Below are 24,425 nucleotides of genomic sequence, written 5' to 3'. Positions count from 1 at the left end.
TCATCTCCAACCAGCTTCCATTTCTTATCAACCTGGCTGCCAACAAAACATCCACCGATTTTTATCCATAACTGCTATTCATCGATTGATCAACCCAAGGAAATTATGGTCACGACCAGAAATGCGGATAAATCCGCAAAGGACGAGGTGAGCCAAGAACAATCGTCCATTGAGCGACCGACCGAGAACAAGAGCGAATCACCTGTCGCGAGTTCCGAAAACAAGGCGGAAGCCCAATCAGATGACAAAAAGGATGACGGTGCATCCAAAGCGCGCGAGAGAATGGATAGATTTAAAGCCCTACAGGCTCGAGCTGTATGTGTCCCTCAGAACATGACTCGTGCGGATCAATAGGCTTGGTCACTCCAAGACCATCACATCACTAACACAGCATAAAGAAATCTGCAACGGAGCGCAACCTAAAAGAGACTGCAGCCGAATCACAGCGTCTGACCACGGACCCCGCCCTGCTAAACACATTGTCCCGCAAGCATGCATTCGCCTCCCATAACCTCCTCAAAGCGGACACGGAAGCCGACGGAGAAGACTTTGAACGTAAGCGCGCATGGGATTGGACAGTTGACGAATCGGAGAAGTGGGATAGGCGCATGGAGAAGAAGCAACGCCACCGAGATGACGTGGCTTTCCAGGACTACACTCAAGATGCCCGGAAGATCTACAAGAGACAGCTGAGGGAAATGGCGCCGAACTTGGAATCCTACGAGAAAGAAAAGCTTGCCGCCATCGAGAGAGCCGCGGCCAACGGCGACCTCGAGATTGTGGAGACCGAGGACGGTGAAATGATTGCGATTGATAAGAACGGTAGCTTCTATTCCACCGCAGACTCGACGGGCTTTACAGACAGCAAACCAGATCGGGCTGCCGTTGACAGACTAGTCAACGATATCCAGAAGGCAGAGGAAGTGCGCCTCAAGAAACGCAAGGAGCGCCGTGGTGGCGATGATGATGGGGATGTGACATACATCAACGAGAAGAACAGGCAGTTTAACCAGAAACTTGCTCGCTTCTACAACAAGGTCAGTATCCTATTGATCGGGTTTTGTGATCGTTTCGCTAACATTTTTCTAGTACACCACCGAGATTCGGGACAGCTTCGAACGTGGCACCATGATCTAATTTGAATGTGAAATTGATTGCATTATTTTACATGGGCGGATGCTCCGAGATGTACTTGGGCATGGCATCAATCAACCGGCAGAGATTCTACGCGTTTTCCCCTCTGCCCCCGAAAAAAACGTTTTTGTACAAACATACAAGTCACTTGTTCAGCCAGCAGACCTAAAGCATTGTCTTTCGCCAGGCTTTTGTTGCAAGTGCCTCAATCTGTTTTGTTCCGACTGCACCCTTGGTGGACTCATCTTCCAATGCTTCAACCACTGCTTCGCTCACGACATCGACTTTAAGGGGCTTTTCGGCCATAGATCCAAGGAACCCAAGCTTATTCCCGAGGAATGCGTTGAACTCCGAGGCAACAAAGCCACCCATTGCAATTGGCAGCGTGAACTTCCGACTCGAGTCGTACATGAAGCCCGGACGTATGAAGATGCTTCTTAGGTTCGGGAGGGTGGATGTGATAGTTGCTTCTGCTTCCCTTTTAGTACTGATGTACCTGGCCGGCAGAAGCGGTGCCCCGGCCGCCGCAGAGATATAAACGAAGGCTGGAACATGCTCATTGGTGGACTCCTGGGCTAGTGCAATTGCTAAATTACACCCGTGTCAGCTTTCGAAACGGACTTTAGAACTCTTATACGCACCCGAATCTCGATTCATCAATTCATAGGTTAGCTGCCCATCTTTCTCCTTTGGCTCCAAAGCCTCACCCTCTTGTCTTGTTAGAGGGTTCTGGCTTCCAAGCTTAGATGTACTAAAAGCTCGTTGAAGGCCACTCAAGATTGGTTCTCTCCCTTGCACAACGCCTTTGTAGTCGGCTTCCAGCAGAATGCCCATTGTGTGAACAACAGCGGAGGCACCATTCAAATGTGACTTGTAGCTCTCTGGCTTGAGGATGTCGGCCTTGGCCCATTCCACGGACCCTGCCCAGCTAGGTCGTTCCCGTGAATCGGTGACTGCATCCCAGCGGGGCTCACCAGATCGGCTATACTGAGGTCAGTACATTGCTCTTTTGTAGATACATCCATAAACAGGCGTGAAAGCTACCTTAGTGATGTGACTGCCCATCCCCTTGCTGTTGCGGCTTTACAGATTCTGGATCCTGTAAGAGCTAGTCAGTGAAATGATATTAGGAGCTTATCCTAGATGGGCATCACAAACCCAAAAATCCGCTTCCTCCAGCGACGACTAGTCTTTTGGTCTGCATGCTGTAGTTGTAGCTTTGGGATAGCTCTGGAGAATGATATCACTAAAGTATCGGAACAAATATTCCAGAATATTCAGCAATTGGAACTTTAGAGCGAAGTGAAAGAGGTCAATATAGAGTTCTGCAATAGGTGGAGCAGTTAAATAGTTCAATGTAATTGTCTCTTGCAGGACTTTGAAGTTAGTGTCATTGATATCATTCGGTATCGTTCGCCTTCTGGACGGGTTACTTGAGCCCCGACGGATTACCGTTTTTCCGTGTCTATCTTCCGCCCTTGTTCTGGACGTTCCGTTCACGTTTAGTTCAACAATCTACAACCAACTTTCAAGATGCCATCTGCAACAGGAAACAAGCGCGTTAGGGTAAGCTCAAACTCCTGGGAAATGCTGAATTCAAATTAACGCGCTCGCAGGGTGTCTCGGTGTTCCGACCATTTGGTATGTCCGCAAAGGGCGCATTATCGGCGCAAGTCACAAGCTAACAAATACAGTATTTGGCAGTATAGCGCATCCCTTCGATCCTGAGAACAAGCCCGCAGATTGTCCTCCAGACCACACTCACAGGTGGGAGATATTCGTCAAGGGAATCAACGGCGAGGATATATCATACTGGCTGAAGAAAGTCCAATTCAAGCTGCATGAGACATACGCCCATAATGTGCGCTCGATCGAGCATCCGCCCTTCGAAGTCTCCGAAACCGGCTGGGGTGAATTCGAAATCCAGATCAAGCTCTACTTCGTGCCCGAATCAAATGAGAAGCCCCAGACCCTCTGGCATAGTTTGAAGCTCCATCCTTACGGCCCAGATGCGGAAGGGATGAAAGAACGTCGCGAAAATGTGGTCAGCCAGAACTACGAAGAGATCATTTTCAATGAGCCCGTTGAGCCATTCTACGAGATCCTCACCGGAGGCTCTGCTGCTAGTCAGCCTGGCAAGAGCAAGGGGAAGAACACCAAACAGATCGGACAGGGCAGGACGGCGGATATTCCCATGAATGATGCGCCCGGGAACCCATACAGTCGCACGACCGAGAGAAAAGAGCTTGATCGCATGGCTGAGGCCACGCAGACAGTCGAGCAGATGATCAAGGAAGAGAAGGAGCGTCTGATCGAAAGGGAGAAGTATCTGGCTGAGCTACGAGAGAGTGAGGGTGTTCCCACCAACACGAAGAAGCGGTGATTGCGTCGCACGGTTTTCTGAAGCCAAGAACCCGGGCCATTGCTGCCGTGTGGTTGAGATTTGAGCATCTCGTCTGAATGTGCCTCGCCAACCATACTCACTACTCCTGTACAAAGGCTCCTCGGTGCTGGGACCTTTTTGAGTGGCTCTACTGCCCTGAACAGTCGAAGTTCGTGTTTTTACACCTCTCATAATAGCCTGGCCACAAGATTCAAATTGGTCTGTTCCTACCTAATTCATCACGACTATTGCATTATCTGTCAGATACGACCGACGGGCTTGAAGATCTGTGTTATCCCAGGACCGTGCCTAGGACGCACAGGAGGTCTTTTGCTTGTCATCCGCGAGGTGGAAAATTTCAGACCATGTCATAGGGTGTCTTGGGCATGCACCAGGGATCCCATCCAAACCATGTTCATAACAAGTTTGCAACAAGGTTAACTGGGGTATATGCCACCTACTCGGGAAGGGAAAACCCTCAAAGGATGCAGTTCTATCTCTGTTGATGTACCTCCAGATTTCGGGACATATACTATGTTAGTTCTTGAAATGATTCTGTTGAGGAAGATCATTTTGAACCATAGTACTGGTAGAAACGCATATCATTTTACAAAATGAAAAGACAAGTCTATATCACAAGTTTCGTTCAGTCGTCGCACGTCCATCTGGACACCTAGCACTTCGCATCTTGAACCGTATCTCTGGTTCTTTTTAGGAAGGGTATCAAGTCCGTGCCACCCGTACCAGCAAGCTTGGTTTTCGTGCCTGTTTCTTTCATCTGAGAGCTAGCCGTGGCTAGATTCATTCTGCCCTTAGCCTGCTCAGCTGGATTAGGCTGTCTCGACGCCATGACAATGTATCGAGTGACCATCTGGATATGCGTATCGCGGAAGGACTTGAGCTCATTCACAGCTGCATTGTATGCATCTTTGAGCGGTTGAACCGGCGAGTCCAGTATGAACGAGCGAACATTGGATCGAGCCGACAGATCTTCAAGGAAGCGTCTATGCGGACCAGGCATATAGTGTCGCATTTGCTGCCTTGGTGTTAATACTTATTCCATGTTTGGAGACGGAGACTCCCAAGATATCCTGTGGTGTTCTTACCTGAATGAAACTCGGGCCACTAGTTTGCTTCCCATCCGTTGCAGAGTGTTTGATCCCAAGGAAAATATCAAGTGCCTGGATCAGCGAACTTTGTGCATTGCTCCCACCACTCAACTGGAGCCAGTGCTCTGGTCTTTCCACACCATCACTATCACCAACATCATAGTACACACCGTTGGGTAGACCAGCATGGGCCATATTCTTGCTACCTGCCAGGAACGGCCGAAGCTGGTGGAAGAAGACAGAGGGCTTGTTGTGCTCGTACATCCTTTTCAGAGTCAATGTGAGGTCGCATAGACCGTCGGCAAACCTGCACAAGAGCGCAGTGAGCAGGTCCACGTCGTTGGCCGCAACTGCCTTGAAAGCGTCCCGCATCAGCGAGATGAGCTTGATGCCTTTGGCTTCAACGGCAACGGAGATAACCATGAACCATTCCTCGTCTTTTGTGCCGGTGAAAGAGGTCTGAACGTGGAGGTTGTCCGGGTCTGTGATGTCTGCTTCTGGGTTCGAAGGTATGAAGTTCCATAGTGTGAGGCCAGCGTAGGTGGCACAGGGAGGGAGTTCCAGATGTGCTGATATCTCAAGGAAGGGCTTTGAGATTGAGGGGGGAAGTCTCTGTTGTCTGGATGTCAGGGAATCCTTGAACGAATAGGAAAGGTTGGTGGATGCTTGCATCTTTCGGGATCTCTCCCCCCAGATATAGGCATGAGCAAAATATCCCATAATAACACAAGCGCGCCGCCACTCTGGTTCTGTTTGAAGATTCTCGGTCGTGTAAACGGCCATGTCATCGATTTTACCACGGATCTGGCTCGTTTGAATGAGGTTCGGGAGTTGGCAGGCTATATCCTCCCAAGTCTTGTAATAGGGATTTGAAAGTCTGACCAATGGAAGAGAATCTTGGAGAAAGCCTTGCTCAGCATAATTTTTGAAAAGATCATTCAGATCAGCATCCGTTGATTGCAACATTGTGGATGATGATGGAGCGTTTGGGAAAGGGGAACTGCCTGTATATGAACAAGAACAAAGGGGAACGGCTGGCTTGTTTACAATGCGAGGAGTAATCTTAGTTCTTTATGGCCTCATTATTTTAATATCTCCCATCGGTTTATGTCGGGGCGATTTAGTCAAACAATCTATACAATCCGGAAGCTATCCGGATCTCTATCCGTCTTCCGCTCTGTAGAACCGTGTAGATCCATGCATATACATAGGCTTAGTTGTGTTACTTTGGTTCAACCGAATTAGAAAATGTTGAGAATATCTAGTTTTCCAAGCATCATATAGGGGAGTGCTTTTCAGATTCGAGATTCCGATTGAGACTTGAAGGAACCAATATTGGTTCTGTTGCTAATCAAAGATTTTGCTTTTCTTTCGTGCATAGTAGGCCTGTAGATTTATGCACTATGTATATGATAGTGAAAAATGGATGACCTATGAGAAGATCGATATATTTTATGTGTAGAACAATCCAAAGTGCTTCTATGATGTAAGGCTATAGACACGGATCGGGGAGACGGAAGCGGAACCTGATCCGTGTTACCCATTGTAGCCCTCGAAGGTCCCTTGGTCTCCGATTCGGCTCTTATAAGAAGTAGAAGCCTATTTCCGAACTCTCTATTTTCTTCTTCTCGTACACAATTGTCACCTGCTTGATACTATATTCGAGTCATTACACACCATTTATCAACATGACGGGCACCAAACTGTCTAAGCCAGTCTTTCCTGCGGAGGCAGCAACAAAGGATTATGCTGCGTCTCTGGATGCAGCAGATCCTTTGCGCGAATTCCGCGACCAATTTATCATTCCCTCCAAGGCGAATCTCGCGACGAAGAAGTTGGCAAAGCCAGGTGATACATTCCCGCCGAAACGCGAAATATAGTTTGATTTCTAACGAACTTATACAGGTCTCTCGTCAGAGCCAAGCACATATTTTTGCGGTAACTCATTGGGTATTCAGCCCAAGGCCGTGTCAAAGTACATGGAGGCCCAGTTGGATACGTGGTCGTCCATCGGTGTCTGTGGACACTTTACTGATCTTGAAGACTCACCATTGAAACAATGGCAACTACTGTCTGAACAGGCCGCTGCTTCAATGTCCCGTATTGTCGGGGCTGCTCCTGAAGAGGTCGCAGCCATGGGAACTTTAACGACAAACCTCCACCTGTTGCTTGCAAGCTTCTACAAGCCGACTGAGACCAAGCGGAAGATTCTTATGGATTGGAAGGCATTCCCTAGTGATCATGTGAGTGACACCCTACGAAAGGATTTCCCTAGCATCAAGACCGTAATAATCTGCTGTCTCAATTACCATGACTAATGCGCTTGTAGTATGCAATCGAATCACATATCGCTTGGCACGACCTAGATGCAAAGGAGAATATGGTTCTCATTGGTCCAGATGAGGGACAATACGAAATATCAACAGAGAAAATCCTGTCCTATATTGACGAGCATGCCGAAAGCGCAGCGCTGCTTCTTCTCCCCGGTATCCAATACTATACCGGTCAGTTATTTGATATTCCTACAATTACCAAGTACGCCCAATCAAAGAACCTCGTCGTTGGATGGGACCTAGCACACGCATATGGAAATGTGGAGCTGAAGATGCACGACTGGAATGTCGACTTCGCCGCTTGGTGCACGTACAAGTACGGCAACGCCGGGCCCGGCGCGATGGGTGGTCTTTACGTGCATGAGAGACATGGTCAGGTTGATTATAGTGCTGGACCAGATGCTCCCAAGTTCCGTCACCGCTTGACAGGATGGTATGGTGGAGACCGGTCGGTGAGGTTTAAGATGGACAACAGTTAGTTTCTTCCTCTTCGTGTCACGCGATGCATGATTTATCTAACCACCAGCAGAGTTCAAGCCCATTCCCGGAGCTGGAGGTTTCCAGGTCTCCAACCCCTCAGTGATTGATCTGACCTGTCTATGTGCGGCCTTGTCCGTCTTCGATCAAACCTCCATGGTCGATTTACGCCAAAAGTCTTTGAAGCTGACAGCATATCTGGAGTTCCTGCTTCTGAAGGATACCGATGAGAAGACTCGTCTGTTTGATATTATCACTCCTTCGGATCCCTATGCCCGAGGCGCCCAACTGAGTGTGCTGCTCAAGCCTGGCTTGCTACACAAGGTATCTGAACGCCTACAGGACGCGGGTATCATTTGTGACAAGCGGGAGCCGGGTGTTGTTCGTGTGGCGCCGGTGCCGCTGTACAACACTTTTTCTGAGGTGTTTAACTTTGTCAAGGAGTTCAAGGGCGCTTTGGCCGATTCGTAGTTGATAATTTATGTAACGAAAACAAATGTGGATAGAATGTCGAGTATGATAATGCAGTGTACAATGAATAACATGCTGGGGAACTTTCGGAGCTATTGAATCCTAGGATCAAAGACAAGATAGATATACAAAAGAGTTGAGGGTTGCTATTGCAAGCCCTTAGAAGTTCCCAACGCTTTCCCAGTTATCACCACTGCGTAGGAATTCTTGCCCCTGAGAAAAGAAATTGGCAGCAAGAATAGAGAACTCATCATTAGATAGCGTCAAATGCTGCGGTGAGAGCAAAGTGTTTGCTGGGTAGTCCTGACTAGGAAAGGCCGTATTGGTACCTAGTGATTGAGACTGAGAATTTGGTGTATCTTCTCCCTGGACATTCAAGCGAAACGGCGCAGGCAAAGGTGATGTCTGAGATACTTCGATGCCTGCAGGGGATGGGCCTGCATAAAGCGACTCCCCAAAGAGACGCCGAGCAGAGTCTGTGTCGCTGTTGGATGAGTATTCGAGGATTTCCCAAAATCGCGATAGGTCAATTAGGAGACTTTGGTTTTGTGCGCCTGGATCTGATTGATAGGTTGCCGAGACTGCGTCTTCTAGTCGCTGTAGTCTATGCGCCTGTTGACATGACGAATCAAATGTTAGAATTTTACTCTAACTCAAAAAAGAAACCCGAGAGGGTGGACGTTCATACCAGTCGGGCCATGTGCGGCCATCTTTCCCCTATGGTTTGTACAAACTTGACACACTTGGCGAATCTTTCACGCTTACGTTCTCTGATAGTCAAGTCTTCTGTGAAACTGAGCTGTAGCTCGATTGTAGCGACAACGGCAGCACTGTAGCCTAGTAATGGATCTGATACTAGAAATGACTTCTCTTCAAAGCAGTCGATGAAGTGAATGATCCAGGTTGTATGCGAGGAGATCAAGTCCGAGGTGTGCTGAAGAAAGATCTCCGGAATAGTACTCCGGAAATTGCGAAGACTGAGCGAGAGAAGTAGCGGATGATTGAGTAAACATAGGCTGGTATGGTACATGAATTGATTCAGAAACCATGGGCCCCAGTATTCACGATGAGTCTGTAATTCCTCGAGAGACCGCTCAGCGAGGTTGGCTGGCTTGAACCGGTGGATATATGGCATGCGTGTCTCGAGATCCATTTGTAAAGCGAGAATTTTCGAGTATTCGGAATGAGGAGACCATGGTGGGACATTGCTTGGGCGTCCGTGGAGGCGCACGTATCGTGCTGTCCTTGCAAATACTTCGCTCAACATTACCACATATGCAATTATTCCTTCGTCTTGTATGTCACTTCGCCGTATTTCGACAGTTGGTGGCCCCGGGGAGAGAAAGTGTGCTGGTCGTACCGGGCTTCGGGGATACAGAGGGCCTCCGGCCTGGGGTATGTCTAAGATTGGGAAGTCGCCGCCATGTAGCCGTTTGAGAAGACAAATACTCCAGAAACACCGTCTGCGTTCTTCGCGAACTATTGTGCTGGTTGACGAATGCGGCTCTTGTCCGAGATTGGCACATTGTGCAAGGTTCATTGCTAAGCTGCTGTGGATGCTCGAACGATGTGTATTGCCGTCTGATAGATATTGTTAGCCCAGCTCTAGATATTAGAAAACCGGAATCATACTCGTGAAGTCAACCAAGCTCAAAATGCAGAGACATTGAAGTGTCGAAAGCTCCACTGGCCCTTCTGAGATTCTTTTCATAACAAGGCCCCGAGCAACTTCAGCATAGCCATTTATCAGGCCAGTGGATTCGGCCTTATTTCGATGAGCGTATGAGAAGCGAAAAGCAAGTGCCAATATGGCAAAAGAAGTTCTGCTTCGCGTGTTTGTAGACTGGAGATAAAACTATCCCTGAAGAAAAGAGGCAGAGGCTGAGAATCGCAGTAGAGCAGATATAGCTCTGCAGTGGGGATAATCTCTTCCCACGGTGGTAGAGTAATAGATGAGCTTGGCACTGATAATGTCACAGACGAAACATGAGACTCTGTGGGTATTTGTGGCTCACTCCTCGAGCTGCAGCATGTTTCTAATAGTAAGCAATTGCTTGAATATGTATCATGTATGTTCTCACCCAAGTACATTCAAAACCTCCCCCACTTTGCTTTCAAGGCTTCGCAATCTATCTTCCTAGGATGGAATTAGTATTTGGATAGAATCTGGTGGGGGCTTGCATTCATAGAAAAGAATACTCACCAGAATGTGAGATGTTCGGTATTCTGAATCATTGAGTCTTGGACTCGACTCAGGAAGTGGCCGACGCCTTTCATCGGCATATAAACATTGTTGCCGTAGCCTGGCACACAGAGAACAGACCGGCTGCTCTCCGGGACATTTGGCCTTCTTACGCCTGCGAAATTGGTTGACCGCTATCTTTTAAACAACACAATGGGCGTGGTACCTGCAAGGCTCACAGGCCTGACGAACCCGCTTGGTGGGTCTCTCCGAGTAGGTGAAGTTCTCGTCTTCCATCGTTAGATTCGTAATATTTAATATCGGGATCTATGGCTCTCAATGAGGACAGTCATCCTAGGAGCATGTATCAGGTATTCCAGGACTCTGATTCACATACTATGCCGAGAGATATACTCAGTGCATGCTCTCACTCATAGGGATCTATGGATCTGAACAAGCAAGGCCGTTGTGTGTACCCGGAGACGGAGGTAAGACCGTGAAATTGGCTCCAGGGCTGGTGAAACAGCTGAGTAATCAAGTGCATTGTCGGGAAGCACCCTGGCCCCGGGAGTGCTTGTCAGCCATGGACTCGGCCCGTGGAGGCGCCTGGGGCCTGGAGCTCAGAAGCCTATGATGCTCACCATGTTCAATACGTCCACGTCTTCTAGGCTCACCTCTTGTGAGCTTCTATTGCGGTTAAATTGTCCTGAGCGGATGCCTAACTGACCCTACACGGCCGGAACCACGTGTGAACCACGTCCATCAAAAGATCTATGGGTCCTATGTATCGCACTCTAGGGATCTATTTGCACAATTACCCAGTCTCCAAACCCAACACAATTCAACATACTGCAGATCTTCAAATGAGGGCGCAGATTTGAACCTATAAATGCACGCTTTCCCAAGACGGTGTTGATTGTGATGACAGCTGTATTTGAGACTTTTAGAGTCCTAAATTCTGGTCACAGGAGTATCAAACCATCGGACGTCCGCACTATGTATATGGCTACGAGAGAGGTGAAGATACAATGTTTCATAAAAGAGGATTGTTGGTGTCTTGAGTATGCCCGCCCAGCCTTGGGAACAGGCAAGTCATGCGTCATTCATTTCGACCTTCACCAATTAAGATCTCTTTCCACTGCCATACGAGGATATGACCAATACTGTATTTAATGCGTAGACGTATTATTACGGCCGCTTGGATGCTTAACAGGTCCAATAAGAGCCGAAATAGCCCCGCTTCGGCTTGTTGCGAATCATACCACCACAATATCTACTCTATCAAAAACCAAACATGCGGCTTGGATCCGAACGGATACTTTTGTGGACTCAGGGAAACGATATATAGCAGCATCTCTTGGATTGGCGCTTGAATTGATCATATGTACAGCTCCAAATCTGCGTGGCTGCCAACCCATCTAACCCCTTCCTGGAGTAGAAATACACCATACAAAAAACAACTGATGCCGCAGCTTGAATAACCAACAAAACTCAGAATGGCATCATCTAGCTCTGCAAAGCGAAGTCTCGGGCCCTATGATTTAGATCCAAGTCTTGTGGCCCTATAAATAAGTCAGCATGTGAAGGTGTTAAATCAGTCACCCGTGCTCCTCATCGGGGCTTGAGGTCGCGGGCTGGGTAGAACTAACGAGAACCATGCGGCACATGGCGTAGGTGGTAGCTATTAGTAATTAGTTTTCTATTCTCGACCAGATTCATATCAGAATATAGGTCCACTCACCAGCACCGAGGCCGTAGACCGAGATGAGGTAGGGGTACATGATGTAACCGGAGCGGGAGGTCTGCGAGACAAAGTCTGAAGTCAGTTTGAATGTTCTCTCTGAAGCTCAATTGAAGGCATATGTGCTCCTTCCGGCATGTACTGACCTTCCACCATTGGCGCTTGCCATCGTGGTTCTGGAAGAGACGCTGGTAGTAGGGCACACGGTTCTCACGGAACACGAAGCTAATGAAGGGCAGACAGTCAGTATAAATTGCAGTCAAATGGCGGGATAGCAGGTTCCCGCAGCTGCATCAATCGCAATTGGGTCCCGAAGATCGCAAAAGGAAATTCGATGGTCGCACTCTAACGATCGGGTTTGTGCGGAGGGGATTTATGCAGCGATTCGAAGGGAGCACATACCCAGCCATGCGAGAGCTAGTAGCACGGAACATTTTCGCGGTTAGAAGCGAGGAAGGAGCGGGGATGTGAGGTACGACGTGGGCAAGATGGGGATGCGAAGTTGGTCCGGAATGAGCTGGATCTCGTGTCACGTGCATAGCATCACCTGATCGAATCAGAAGTTGTATCTGGTCATCATCCCAAAAGGGAAAAGCGCCAGAAAAGTGCCCAGACGCGTATCAACTTTTGAATATTCGGCAACGAAGCTTTTGAATTGACGCCGGAACTCGAAGAAGGATGTTTGGGGTCGAGAACTTGCTTTACCGAAATTCATTTCCTAAATACTCATGCGCCCGGCGCTTCTGCGACTGTTGAAGAGGCCGTCCGCCGTCTCGATCCTTAACACACTCACAGCAACACCGGTCGGAATTGAGCAATTGGAGTCCAGGTACAGGTGTCTGCGATGTCATTCACGAAGCACCAAAGAAGAATCACTCGTGGAACCCGAAAATAGCCCTGCCCGACATCAGCGTGAGGATACATGCCGAGGGAAACGGCCATTCAGCTTTCCCGTCTACGACATTGACGCCTCCAATGAACCGAATAACCTGGAACCCACGTCTTTTGTGGAGAATAAAGAGCATCAAAACACGACCAAATGCCCTTTAAAACTTCTATCTCTTCGACCGGAAAAGCTAGAATTCGAATCGGACGTCGGACACCTCAACAACATTGGAACTCGACTAGTGGACAACCCGGAGCATCGAAATAATCTTGATCTGTGGGAGGAACTTCTCCGGTACCGCCAGCGTCACTATGGTGACAATGGCACTCTACACATATGGGAAGGGCTGAGGGTCCGAGTGGATGGTGTATGGCTCCCAGTTTTAGGAGAGCAAGCGGACTTCTTCTGGCAGAGCTTTGTGGACATGGGTCTGAGGCGAGAAATTTTTCTCGGGGAGGTTCTTGACTATGCTGTTCTCATACAGGAGCAAAAAGGCAACCGATGGCCACAGCTGTATGAGCGAGTGGTGGGTGGACTTCTTGAGCAAGGCTTGACAAAACGTGCGGTCGAATGGCACAAAAAGCTTCAAATTTCTCATTTAGCCAGTGCAAATGATGTGCTGAAAATCCTTCCCTCGGCAATTCGTTCTTCGTCTCTTCCGGCTGGCACGGAATTTGCGATGTCGGCTGATCTCGAGCGGTCGTCCTTGTCACCGGGATTGCAGGCATTCCAAGCTGCATGCTCCACCATCCCCAACCATAATTTTTATGGTCCCGTGATTGCAATGCTCATACAGCATGGCCATGGAGAGGCGGCGATCCCAATGCATCATTTCCTTGCTCGACGCCAGGATCATCCACAGAGCCCTGAGGAGATACAACCGTTGCTGGAATACGTTGAGAAATTTGGGCTACGAAAAGAGTTCAATCGGCTCCGTGGCTATGTGAAAAAGCGGTTTGATACCGAAGCCTCGATTGATCAACCTGGCCCAATAGGTACAACCCTGATATCTGAGAAGAAAGTGTCGCAAGACGAAAAACCCTTCAAAGATGACATTGGTGCTAAGCTGTTTGCTACTCGTGCTCTCAATTTCGATATGATTGTTGGTGGATTGAAGATGCTAGGTGTATCAGAGATCGGCCACCGGACGTTACGCGAACTAGCCACGAGAGCTCACGGTAACCAGGATCTTCTGGACAAGCTGAAAATTCTTAAGCAGTCTGGCATTTCCATCGGAAGCACTGTTTTCTCGCGCTTAGTTCAAAAACTTGCAACCCAAAACCGCGACATTCTCCTCTCCGACATCCTTCGCAGCGATCAGCATCCTGACATCCTTGAAGACAAGCGTATGCAGGAGTCCATGCTGGTATCTTACTACATGGCACGGGATTGGCGATTGTACAACATGACCTTAGCGGTGCTAACAGAACTATACCCGGGTGCACCTGACCTCTCCGACATTCATTTCCGAAAGCATATTGCGGCCTGGGAATTGGGCGCGGCATCCAAGGTTGCCGACGAGCTAGCTCTCCGCGGCCGTACTTTGGACGAAACCAGCGTGGATTTCATGGCCGACCAGATTCTCACCCCTCGGCGAATGAATCATCGCCCACCGCCGGGTCAGCGCTTGTCTGCCGTCGACGAAGTAATCTTTATCTTCAAGATTTTAAAGCGCGTGGTTCCTGCGGGAGGGTATGTCAGTGCTGCATTTTGGGTTGAGATGCTCAAGCGTCTCGGTATGGCAGATGCATGGGCAGACTGGGATAAACTCCGAGATTGCTGTCAGTGGCTTGTCCGCCAATACGCCGAAATTCCTGGGCAGAAGCCCAACGTGCCACACGATCCCACCAAGCACACCAACGGCCGCGATCGGCGGATGCTCGATCTGGTCTTCAATCCACAAATGCAAGCGGCCATCGTTTCCTGGGGCTTCACGTTCCGAATACTGGAGACCACCGCATCGAAGTTCGCTATCGCCTCGCCTAACTCCCAAACGGACGAAAAACTCATCCCATGGGTACGGGGGCTGGTTCTCCTTCGAGAGCTAGAGCAATCCGGTCTTCGTCTTGACAAGCGATTGATTTCTCAGGCAGTCCGCCACCGGCTGGCCATGCTCTACAGCCACCATGTTCTGTCAGCGCGACGCATGAACCGCATGCTGCGGCGGCGGAACCCATATCCTTTGCAGCAAGTGTTGAACGATGTGTTCCAGGCCTGGGGCGATCCATATCTCTTTGATGGGATGGAACAGAATTTGGAGCAGCTGGTAAATCCGCCAAGGGCGACCAGGACGAAGCGACGTGCCCCGGGTATACGTTTATCGCTGAAAGGCCTATGAGACTTGCGTCCATGTATAATTAACAAACATGTAAATAATTGATTATAATACCCCATATTATACACGAAGTGTACACGTAAGCCCTGTGAGACGATGATCGTCAAGGATCAATAAAAGTTCATATAATTCGTAAATATCACTCTACCGCTAATGATTATGCCTAAATGACTGGGCTATGTCACAAGTAAATGACCCAATGGCAGTGCAGCCCCGGAGTTGTCGATCCACCGATCTAAGAATAGTTGAGACGGCAACGCGGCCTCGTAAACATTCTATTATTTGTATTTCAATTTCTATTAGGACTTGGATTTTCTCTTTCTCTTCCTTATGTATATTTGATCCTACGGAATATATTGATTACATCTTCCTCATTTGTGTACAGTTATGCGAGTGTTCAACTTTCTGGCGGTATTGCCCATGGTCCTTGCGAACCCTTTGATTCAGAAGCGTACGACAGCATGCAACAACTCTCCTGATCTATGCTCCAAGTCCTATGGAGAAATCACACATCTCGGTGCCCACGACAGTCCTTTCGTGCGTGACGACAGTACCGGCAACTCGATAGCGGCCAACCAGTATGTTCACCTCCAAATTCCAATAATCACATGGCAGACTAACACCCGTTGTCTAGGTACTACGACACTCCAACGCAGCTATCAGCCGGTGTTCGATTGGTAACAGCCCAAGTCCACAAGAGCAATTCACAATGGCGTTTATGTCATTCCAATTGCGACCTGCTCGATGCGGGGCTGCTGAGCGATTGGCTGAAGAAGATCAAGACGTGGCTGGATGAGAATCCAAACGAAGGTGAGTGAGCTCCGCAAGGATGTATGAGAAGAAGAAAACAACAGACTAACAATCTCCAAAATAGTGATCACTATTCTACTAGTCAACTCCGACGACGCCTCAGCCTCCGATCTCAACACCGAATTCACAACAGCCAACATCACCGACTATGCCTACAAGCCAACCACCCCGGGCACTGCCCCAACTACTTGGCCAACCCTACAATCCATGATTGATGACGGCAAGCGACTAGTCGTCTTTGTGGCCTCCCTTGACACCAGTGCCAGCTACCCCTACCTAATGGACGAATGGAGCTACATCTGGGAAAATCCATACGACGTCAGCTCCGCGTCAAACTTCTCATGCTTGCCGGACCGACCGTCGGCATACAAAGACAACAGCGCATCGGCACTAGCAGCGAACCTCCTCCCACTGATGAACCACTTCCTTTACTCGAGCAACCTCGCCATCATAGACGTGGAGTACCCGAACGCCAGCTATGTCGGTACGACAAACGGTGCGTCCGGCGGAACGGGCAACCTCGGTACTTCGGCTACAGAATGCAAGAAGGCGTGGAATGGGCGACAGCCAAGCTATATCATGGTGGACTTCTTCAACCGCGGACCAGCGATTGATACCGTCGATAAGTTGAATAATGTTACCAATCCCGTTGGCCGTAAGTCTGTTTCTACTTCGGCGGATGCGACCAGCGATGCCTCCTCGACGAGTAATGTGCTCAAGGCGCTGGTTGAGCTGGCAGATTCAGCCAGGTCAGGCACGTCGGTGTCTATGGGGAACTGGATTTGGACTGGTGGGAACTGGGGAAATCTTCTTGGTGGAGGAATTTCTTTCTGAGCTGAGTGGTTTGGCCTCGGTCAGTTTTGTCATTTTGTTTTTTTCTGAAGCGTTTTTGGATACTCGAGTCCTGCGGTACGGGGCTGGCCCTGGCTGGACGGTGCATAGGTATTGTCTGCATTCAAGGGCATGGCGTTTTGGATTAGAATTAGGATGGTGGGCTTCAGCATTTCCCCTAAGGAATATTTGGTATAGTCTCTACGAATGGAATGACTTCAAAATTAGCTCGTGGTTAAGTCCTACTCTAGTCTTTTCCCAATATCTGATGCACCTTGGTCACCTTATCCTCGAAGGACTGCACTTTATCAGTTCTGGAGAGAATTAGCATTCAGAACTGGATTGCCCAAACAAAAGACCTCACCTCGATCCAACACGAATATCAGTATGGATCCGAACAATGCCCTTCTGGTGAAGGATGGTATGAGCCTGTCCGATAACCTGATGAACCCGGTCCCAAGATCCTTCTACAAAAGTGAAAGAAGTTAGTCAATATAGAAATGGTGTTACACAGCCTTGTCAGCTCCCAGCTCTCCTTTCCTCCCATGATTTCAGTTCCAGCTGCAGGGACAGAACAGATGATAATAGGGATGGGAGCAGATTCCATATAAGAATCGGAACTACGGGGGTCGGGGTAATCAAATATGTCGTATATTACAGCTTCGAGACATGTATTCTATACGTACCGACAGTTGTGCCTGCGGAATGCATGGTATACTTCAAGCCGCATGTTTCAATCAGCCGCTGGACGTCAGCGACTTGGTCTGCGACGGAGGGCGAAGACGTGCCGATCTGGGCTGTTAGCTAGTGGAAATGAACAAGGGAGTTTTTAGCTTACAGGCACAAGACAGAAATCGGCGACGCAGTGGGCAGGAGTCGGAATGGAAGCCATGGTGAAAGTAAGTGAGATAGATGAAAAACAGAGGTTCGGAGATATTTGGGGAATATAGGGAGTAGATGGAAGATGAGGTGAGGATGTGGTCAGTGTGACACACCCCCATGTCTGCAGGGCTGAAACCTCGACATTTTGGTCTATAGAAGATCAAAAGTACACATTTACAACATACAGATTTTCATATTTACACATCTATACTTTTACAACTTTACCGAACCCTCGAGCCTCCTTATCATCTCACATCTCACATCTGCAGAGTGTCATTTGCTGCATCTCTACAGTTCGAGGCATATTGCTGACCGCCATTGCCCCGATAAATGCGGCTTCAACTTCGCTTCGAATATATTTTTTCTCCCTTCAAAATATTCCAAAATCTAAACTTCTCTATACTCTGTACTCCCGTATGATCGACTCCAGGGGGTACGCCACTCAGTTATTGAGAGTCCCCACAACTAAACCCTGCTTTTTTTTTTATCACCCGGGGGTTCTGTGAATGTCGGGCGTTTCTGTCCGGAATCTCCATCAAAATCTTTCTTTAGTCGCCTCAAGAGCTTTGTTCCTTTTCTCTTTACGTATCTCGGTTGAATTTTCGCGCATACTTTCGTTGAAATTGATTGGATATCCCAATCGTGTTCAAGTGTGATCCCAACTTAACTCGGTTTAGCCCCTCTGGATCGCTTTTAAGCTCTCACCACTGGATGCATATGCATAATCTGCTGAAGAGGCGTGTTTCACATATACTCCCAACCTTCCCATCTGAGATATTCATGCAATACATTATCTGTGGCAGAGACACCTAATTTGTCTACTATCACGTCATGATCACAGATATAATTTGGATTTCCAGCCCAACACCCCTTCCCGTAACGGATGACCAAACCAAATATCCTTGAACTCCCTAGGGGAGTTCGGCTCGTCTATCTCGCTGAGGGAGGAGCGAATGTGATTTATCGATTTGTCGGAAATCCAACACTCGGCAAAAAAGATCCGAAGAGGCCACTATCTCCATCTGCACTCGACGCGGATCATTGCAACCTACCATCCCAATTCAAGGGGAAATTGCTACGACTTCGCAAAGAAACTGCAGCCGACATCTCCTATAAAGAGATTATTCAAAACTTCGACACTATCATCCGACCGTTATTCAACCCCGAAGAACTAGTCGACCAAGCCCTCATCAGACTCCCAGAGGGTCTTCTTTCCAGCTGCAACGAGCAACTCCGAACTGCTGAATTAAACGGGTTACGTCCAAAGAAGCGCCATGGTGGCTATCTCTGCCTACATGAGCCGTTTGGCCTCCTCATCACCGACATGACGACGGCCGGAGATCCCGGCGCTAGCCTCGCCGAGTTGAAACCCAAGTGGCTCATCCAGTCGCCATCGGCACCTGCGACAGCGCATAGGTGTCGGACCTGTGCGCTGAGGGAGATGAAAAACCGCGAGTCACAACTGCGAGGCCTAAAAGTGCAGCGGTCGTTCTGTCCGTTTGATCTGGTGTCGGAGCAGTATGAGAATGTGCTGCGGGCGACGGGGCTGATCAAGGGCTGCAAGGATCGATCGCGGCTAGCTCGGATTTTGTATCGGAACCCCACACTTCAAAGGCTGCAGTCGCTGCAGAAGACTGAAAGGGATGTCGGGCTGCAGGGACCGGCGGCGCAGTCTCGGGAGATGTCGCTTGCGATGACTCTGCGGGACTGTACGATGTTTATCAAGGTGAGTCAAGATACAAACCCGGGATTTGTTGATCCCGTCAAGATGAAGGGGATCATCGTCCGGATCCGAATATTGACCACTCTACAGATCCCTCATGACGAAAAGTCACCAGTCGAAATCCGCCTTGGCGACCTCGATCTGAAGACAGGCGCCGGCGGGAAAGCTGGATACTGGCGAGACCTTGAGACGCAGCTGATTAGCCAGGGCTGGTATCAGGGAAGCGACATCAGCCAAGATTCGGGCGAGTGCGCTTTGCATAGTCCACGAAGACCCTCTCAGTCCCATTTACTGTGAGGCTATATCAAACTTGTTTGGAATGGCGATACAAGGTCTGAATGCATTGGTGTTTTTTTTTTTTTTTATCTTATGGAGGTTTGAACAAAGACAATGGATGCCGTGGGTGTGGTCGGCGTGGCACCTCTGGCTTGTATAATAATTGCTTTTGGTTTTTGTGATTTATTCTGGGGGTCTTTTTGGGCTTTGTTCTTTCACGGGTTGGTTTTGGGCTATGGTGGATTTCTGATATTATGTTTTAATGACTGGACGGTCCTTCGAATATGAAACATTAGGGAAAAAAAAGCACCTTGGAAAGGTGTCATTAATCCCTACCACAAGGTCCCAAGATTATACCTAAGCTCGTACTAGTCTATGAAATAAGTACATGTTCCTTGGATTCCTTCAGGGCTATATTGTAGGCTGATTGAACCTGCCGGTGGATCTGGTACCCTTGTGCTCGGATCTTCTCAAACCAGGAGGCCGAGGATGTCTTCAAATTTCTGAGATGCAGCCTTATTGGCAGCTTCTTTAGCCCGCTGGTCCGCCTCTGTATTCCATTCTCTTGGAATACGCCAGAACTGAATCTGCATTCCTTCCTCGTTTCGCCGTTTTACCTCCCCGAGTAAACATTTCCAAAGGTCCTGGTTTTTGACCGGTGCTCCCACTTTCGTTTTCCAGTTGTTCCGTATCCATCCTTTGACCCATTTCGTTATCCCCTCTACCACATACTCAGAATCAGTCGCAATGACGAGGCACGTACAACCTTCGCCAAGCCAGTATCGAAATCGTAAAGCCGCAATGACAGCGCGCAATTCAGCGCGATTGCTTGTTTGCGGTTGCTGAATACCCGTGGGACCCTGTTTTTCGAGCGGGAAGTCTACATAGCCACAGACTTGAGGGTCCGACGTAGAATTCCTGTAAACGAAAGAACAACCGGCTCTTGGGTTTACACCACCGTTGTCTAAGCACGCGCCATCTGTGTATATCAGGAATTGGTTGTTGTCGTTCCGATGAATGAATCGGTATACAGGTGGACTAGCCATCTCAGATCTGCCGAGTGGGAAAAGCGACTCGGGCGTGTCACTTTGATTTGGGGGTTTGAACTTGGTGGGGAAGGTGCGTTTCGTGCCGACTCTGCGCTCTGGGCCAGCAGCGAACACATTGAGAGGGGGGGCCATCTTGATTGGAATCCTCCGTATCATCATCCGTACAGTCTCTCTGTTCAGAGGTTTCTGCGTCATCTGACGACTCGTCCATGAAGCTGTAGTCCACGGTACAGTAATGACAAATTACAAGTCCGCGTGTGCTGCAGACGAGGCGACCATTGGGAAGCATCACAGGATGATCTGGGCGCCAGGCCATGTTGAATCTAATTTCTGGAGATGTTTTGAAAGAATCGTGATCTTCGGGCTAGCGGTACGGGATGATGGGGATCAACTTGTGAAGTCAACTGGATGTTTCCAGAGGGAAGAGTGCGGGTAAATTAGCCAAGGGCAAACATTCCCCCGCAGCTTCCATAGTTGAGGGTCCACGGGTATTTACATCCTAGCGCCTAAGTCTTATGTACGTTCAAGGGGAATGTGCTTAATTTGGCGGTGTTGGGAATGACTAGATGGAATTTAGGTAGAGTGTTGGACCTTGTCAGGACTCAGGGTCGTTCCTTCCACCTGGGCACGATAGATAAATGAGGTGATTGAGATGGCTTTTCTGGAAGGCGCGACTTCTAGGTGTCCGAGAGGGGAATGCGCTTGGGGTGGCTGGCTTCGTCACAAAGGTAGGGATAGGCGTACTAGATGGGCCTGGAGTTTGGCTGGATGCACCTAGTCCACCAAGTGCACCGAGGCCATTGATGCCGCTGAGGGGGGATTGGGCTGCGACATTGCTGCTCAGAGCTGTCAGGGTGGACAAGGTGAGAAGGATGTTGAAGTGCATTTTGGACTGTGTGGAGGGGTATTGGCGGGCGTTGATTGTGGAAAAATGATCTTCACTGAGGGCCTTTCTTGTGAGAATGAAGGTGCTGGGAAGATATGGGATGTATAAATACGGGTTGGGAGAGAGCAAGGAGGTGGTTGGATTTGTATAAATCACACCGCGGTGGGATGAAAGGCGGGACAACCTGAGATCAGTATCAGCTCTGACAGCAATTCTATATTATCAATTTTGGGGATTGGCTATGATAGGCTGTAGTCTTTGTTTTTGAGCAAAAGAATTCGTATAGTTCGATGCTAGTTGTGCAGGAACAAGCATACATTGAAGATCGCTGGCTATATCCCTAGATTAGCCATGCAGGTTGCTTTTGGTCCCCTGAGCTCCTGCATATTTCAGCACATGAAATTGAATATATGCGAAGTAGATCTTGTTTCAAGGTGTGATTGTTGGTCACGCTGTAGCACTCTATGCCAAAGGTAAGAGATCAGCAATCTGCCCTCTTAGGTGTTTACATTATACACAACATGGGTAAATAAAGAAATATTCAAGTATTCAATCAGCAATAATATCTACAAATAATGCAACAGAGAGAGTACTTGTGGACCTAGAAGAGCCGAGAATGATATCAGCCCACTTCCCGATAAGCGCCGAATCACACTTCATACAACTTCCCCAACATATCCCTGTACAACATACAACATAAAATGGACCCCAAAGTCGGAATCGGCGTCTTCGTTTTCAACGCTGCAGGCAAATTCGTCATTGGCAAGCGAAAGGGGAGTCTTGGCGCCGGTACGTGCATCCACATGCAACAGACAAGCAATTATATGTAACTATGAGCAATGCTTATCATTGATTCCAGGCACATGGGGTTTACCAGGTGGACACCTCGAATTCGGTGAATCCTTCGAGTCATGCGCGGCTCGTGAGACCCTTGAAGAAACAGGTCTGAAGATTCAGGATGTGCGATTCCTCAATGCCACGAATTCAATCATGAAAGCAGAGAATAAGCACTACATTACCATTTTCATGGGAGGAGTCTGTGAGGAGAATGCTGATCCTCTAGTAAGTTGATATTTGCTTTTTGTGTGCTCCGTGATTTTGTGTGAACTTGTTTTCTTTTTCGTGATACCTTTGCATATTCCCCTATTGTGGCTCTTTACCCTGCAGGAACGGAACGAGGATACACAGCTTACTTGTTCCTGTAGATCCTTGAACCTGAGAAGTGTGAAGGATGGGAATGGATCTCATGGGATGAGTTGCGGGTCTTTGGGGAGGAGGAGATGAAGGCAGGTGCTGGGTTTCGGGGGAGAAGGCTTTTCTTGCCTCTTCTGGAATTATTTAGACAGCGACCGGATTTTCGGGTCTAAGATTTCTAGTAGAATCAAGAAATTCACTTATTTTTCGCAGAGGTACAGATGAGACGAGACAGAGAGAAGATCTAGAAAAATACGGTGAAGCGCCAAAAGCGATGAAGCGTTGCTCTTGTATTCAACTCAGATGGAATATGTGTATAGATGTTGATTGTGTTATTCAGGTGTCGAAGGGAACGGATTGTCAAGAGGGTCAAATTGACCAGTTGATGAAGGCAGAGACCTGGCCAGTTCGCTCCTTTTTGCCAGTTTGCTTTTGTCAACCGCTAGCACAGAATCCATAGAGCTCACATACGACAACATCAGACTTTCGAAAACGAATGCTCTCTCCAACTTGAATCTGATACTCGGACACCTTAAAGAAGAGGTATCATAGGTCTTATATTTCATGATTTTCCCCATCGTTTCCGTGACCGCAATGTCAAGTTGATCTCCAAATCAAATCAAGAAACACGCTGGCCAGAATCTTCATCCGCAATGCGCTTGATACTCACTCGAAGGACTATTCTCGAGAAGTACGACCGAATTGCCTCTTGTAACCACAGGGGGAAGGCCCTAAGGGAACCCACCGCCGACGCATGCCTGGGCACGATGCTTTGCCCACTTTTCCGAGTAACGATATGTTTTACTACTGCCTCGGAGACTTCCTTTGGATCCAAAAGTGGTTGCCCGAAATCAGCTTGGTATTTAGTAAAGCCTTCGATCATGGGAGTTCGAACCCAAAGGGGGTGAATGGAACTAGGTGTTGTCAGTATCATTTGTTCTGAAAAAAAGGCTTCCACACACTAACCTTGTCCGTACGTTCGGAGCCTTGTACCAAAATTTCAGCTCTTGTCTAAGGCCTTCCTGGAAAGCAAGAGCGCCAGCCTTTGAACAAGCATAATTCACCATCTCGCCTATAGTAATAAAGCTTGCAACGCTCGCTACTGTAATGACATGCCCACGGTTCATACGGACCATGTACGGAAGAAATTCTTTCAAGATGAGGAAATGAGAGATGATGTTAACATCAAATGTCTGACGCAATTTCTCCTCTGGTGTCTCGAGGATGGTCCCATGGTAGAAAACAGCAGCATTGTTCACGATAACAGTCGGCTCTCCGTGTGACTTTCTAATAGCAGCGCCCGTTTCGGAAAGATGCCTCGTAGAGGTTATATCTGTTTGGTAAAATGTGACGTTGTTTGGAAGCTCAAAAGTCGGCCGGTTGATATCGAGGATCACGACCCGTACGTTCTTGCGAGAGAGATCTTCCATGATTTGTTTGCCGATGCCTCCACTTCCACCAGTCAAGAGGACTAGCTCATTCTCTGGCGTCCATGGGTCGTTGGCTTGGAAGTTATTCAAAATTCTCTCTGAAAGGTTTTTGTGAAAATAGTAAAGGACCAAAGAGCCGATCAAAACACTTAGCGTAGATGTGATGATTGACGCATTCAAAAATTCAAACATGATGTCAATGAAGAAGGTCCGAGGAGAAATAAACACAAATCAAGCCCGGGCAATTTGCAACTTCTTATACCCTCTGATGTGCTGGCCCAGCTATACTGCGG

The 24,425-nt window shown here is 48.4% G+C and overlaps 16 protein-coding genes across 16 annotated transcripts; 7 read left to right on the top strand and 9 right to left on the bottom strand.

Annotated features, from left to right (window-relative positions):
* Positions 1–105: 105 nt before the first annotated feature.
* N7500_006458 (pre-mRNA-splicing factor SYF2) lies at positions 106–1,137 on the top strand (the record flags this gene model as incomplete). Its single annotated transcript, XM_056677602.1, has 3 exons — positions 106–315; positions 399–1,037; positions 1,090–1,137. The coding sequence occupies 3 exons, from the start codon at positions 106–108 to the stop codon at positions 1,135–1,137; spliced, it is 897 nt and encodes a 298-aa protein (XP_056532602.1).
* Positions 1,138–1,299: 162 nt separating this feature from the next.
* On the bottom strand, positions 1,300–2,338 carry horA (ubiquinone biosynthesis protein COQ11; the record flags this gene model as incomplete). Its single annotated transcript, XM_056677601.1, has 4 exons — positions 1,300–1,721; positions 1,776–2,116; positions 2,179–2,233; positions 2,293–2,338. The coding sequence occupies 4 exons, from the start codon at positions 2,336–2,338 to the stop codon at positions 1,300–1,302; spliced, it is 864 nt and encodes a 287-aa protein (XP_056532601.1).
* A 329-nt stretch (positions 2,339–2,667) lies between these two features.
* On the top strand, positions 2,668–3,517 carry yaf9 (YEATS domain-containing protein YAF9; the record flags this gene model as incomplete). Its single annotated transcript, XM_056677600.1, has 3 exons — positions 2,668–2,700; positions 2,751–2,775; positions 2,829–3,517. The coding sequence occupies 3 exons, from the start codon at positions 2,668–2,670 to the stop codon at positions 3,515–3,517; spliced, it is 747 nt and encodes a 248-aa protein (XP_056532600.1).
* Positions 3,518–4,190: 673 nt separating this feature from the next.
* Positions 4,191–5,592, bottom strand: N7500_006455 (indoleamine 2,3-dioxygenase; the record flags this gene model as incomplete). Its single annotated transcript, XM_056677599.1, has 2 exons — positions 4,191–4,553; positions 4,624–5,592. 2 exons carry the CDS (start codon positions 5,590–5,592, stop codon positions 4,191–4,193), a joined length of 1,332 nt encoding a protein of 443 aa, XP_056532599.1.
* A 722-nt stretch (positions 5,593–6,314) lies between these two features.
* Positions 6,315–7,907, top strand: N7500_006454 (Kynureninase; the record flags this gene model as incomplete). Its single annotated transcript, XM_056677598.1, has 4 exons — positions 6,315–6,474; positions 6,532–6,869; positions 6,956–7,433; positions 7,489–7,907. The coding sequence occupies 4 exons, from the start codon at positions 6,315–6,317 to the stop codon at positions 7,905–7,907; spliced, it is 1,395 nt and encodes a 464-aa protein (XP_056532598.1).
* A 159-nt stretch (positions 7,908–8,066) lies between these two features.
* Positions 8,067–9,618, bottom strand: N7500_006453 (fungal specific transcription factor domain-containing protein; the record flags this gene model as incomplete). Its single annotated transcript, XM_056677597.1, has 3 exons — positions 8,067–8,519; positions 8,596–9,488; positions 9,540–9,618. The coding sequence occupies 3 exons, from the start codon at positions 9,616–9,618 to the stop codon at positions 8,067–8,069; spliced, it is 1,425 nt and encodes a 474-aa protein (XP_056532597.1).
* Positions 9,619–9,653: 35 nt separating this feature from the next.
* Positions 9,654–10,386, bottom strand: N7500_006452 (Zn(II)2Cys6 transcription factor domain-containing protein; the record flags this gene model as incomplete). Its single annotated transcript, XM_056677596.1, has 4 exons — positions 9,654–9,930; positions 9,989–10,044; positions 10,111–10,283; positions 10,329–10,386. 4 exons carry the CDS (start codon positions 10,384–10,386, stop codon positions 9,654–9,656), a joined length of 564 nt encoding a protein of 187 aa, XP_056532596.1.
* Positions 10,387–11,630: 1,244 nt separating this feature from the next.
* N7500_006451 (cytochrome c oxidase subunit 7) lies at positions 11,631–12,264 on the bottom strand (the record flags this gene model as incomplete). Its single annotated transcript, XM_056677595.1, has 5 exons — positions 11,631–11,651; positions 11,739–11,770; positions 11,831–11,891; positions 11,977–12,055; positions 12,233–12,264. The coding sequence occupies 5 exons, from the start codon at positions 12,262–12,264 to the stop codon at positions 11,631–11,633; spliced, it is 225 nt and encodes a 74-aa protein (XP_056532595.1).
* A 294-nt stretch (positions 12,265–12,558) lies between these two features.
* Positions 12,559–15,054, top strand: N7500_006450 (uncharacterized protein; the record flags this gene model as incomplete). The annotated part of the gene is made up of 1 exon (XM_056677594.1): positions 12,559–15,054. The coding sequence occupies one exon, from the start codon at positions 12,559–12,561 to the stop codon at positions 15,052–15,054; it is 2,496 nt and encodes an 831-aa protein (XP_056532594.1).
* Positions 15,055–15,438: 384 nt separating this feature from the next.
* Positions 15,439–16,695, top strand: N7500_006449 (uncharacterized protein; the record flags this gene model as incomplete). Its single annotated transcript, XM_056677593.1, has 3 exons — positions 15,439–15,629; positions 15,686–15,861; positions 15,926–16,695. The coding sequence occupies 3 exons, from the start codon at positions 15,439–15,441 to the stop codon at positions 16,693–16,695; spliced, it is 1,137 nt and encodes a 378-aa protein (XP_056532593.1).
* A 244-nt stretch (positions 16,696–16,939) lies between these two features.
* Positions 16,940–17,584, bottom strand: N7500_006448 (thiamine-binding protein; the record flags this gene model as incomplete). Its single annotated transcript, XM_056677592.1, has 4 exons — positions 16,940–17,006; positions 17,057–17,159; positions 17,379–17,484; positions 17,531–17,584. The coding sequence occupies 4 exons, from the start codon at positions 17,582–17,584 to the stop codon at positions 16,940–16,942; spliced, it is 330 nt and encodes a 109-aa protein (XP_056532592.1).
* An 873-nt stretch (positions 17,585–18,457) lies between these two features.
* Positions 18,458–19,594, top strand: N7500_006447 (inositol-pentakisphosphate 2-kinase; the record flags this gene model as incomplete). The annotated part of the gene is made up of 1 exon (XM_056677591.1): positions 18,458–19,594. One exon carries the CDS (start codon positions 18,458–18,460, stop codon positions 19,592–19,594), a length of 1,137 nt encoding a protein of 378 aa, XP_056532591.1.
* Positions 19,595–20,043: 449 nt separating this feature from the next.
* On the bottom strand, positions 20,044–20,938 carry N7500_006446 (uncharacterized protein; the record flags this gene model as incomplete). The annotated part of the gene is made up of 2 exons (XM_056677590.1): positions 20,044–20,794; positions 20,823–20,938. The coding sequence occupies 2 exons, from the start codon at positions 20,936–20,938 to the stop codon at positions 20,044–20,046; spliced, it is 867 nt and encodes a 288-aa protein (XP_056532590.1).
* Positions 20,939–21,217: 279 nt separating this feature from the next.
* Positions 21,218–21,508, bottom strand: N7500_006445 (uncharacterized protein; the record flags this gene model as incomplete). Its single annotated transcript, XM_056677589.1, has 1 exon — positions 21,218–21,508. The coding sequence occupies one exon, from the start codon at positions 21,506–21,508 to the stop codon at positions 21,218–21,220; it is 291 nt and encodes a 96-aa protein (XP_056532589.1).
* Positions 21,509–22,209: 701 nt separating this feature from the next.
* Positions 22,210–22,875, top strand: N7500_006444 (nucleotide triphosphate diphosphatase NUDT15; the record flags this gene model as incomplete). Its single annotated transcript, XM_056677588.1, has 3 exons — positions 22,210–22,297; positions 22,368–22,570; positions 22,714–22,875. The coding sequence occupies 3 exons, from the start codon at positions 22,210–22,212 to the stop codon at positions 22,873–22,875; spliced, it is 453 nt and encodes a 150-aa protein (XP_056532588.1).
* A 446-nt stretch (positions 22,876–23,321) lies between these two features.
* Positions 23,322–24,324, bottom strand: N7500_006443 (uncharacterized protein; the record flags this gene model as incomplete). The annotated part of the gene is made up of 2 exons (XM_056677587.1): positions 23,322–23,616; positions 23,669–24,324. The coding sequence occupies 2 exons, from the start codon at positions 24,322–24,324 to the stop codon at positions 23,322–23,324; spliced, it is 951 nt and encodes a 316-aa protein (XP_056532587.1).
* Between the last annotated feature and the right edge of the window lie 101 nt (positions 24,325–24,425).

The sequence above is a fragment of the Penicillium coprophilum genome (genome assembly GCF_028826855.1).
Source record: "Penicillium coprophilum strain IBT 35676 chromosome Unknown utg000004l_segment0_segment0, whole genome shotgun sequence".
Taxonomy (NCBI): Eukaryota; Fungi; Ascomycota; class Eurotiomycetes; order Eurotiales; family Aspergillaceae; genus Penicillium; species Penicillium coprophilum.
This window is presented reverse-complemented; position numbering and strand designations above follow the sequence as displayed.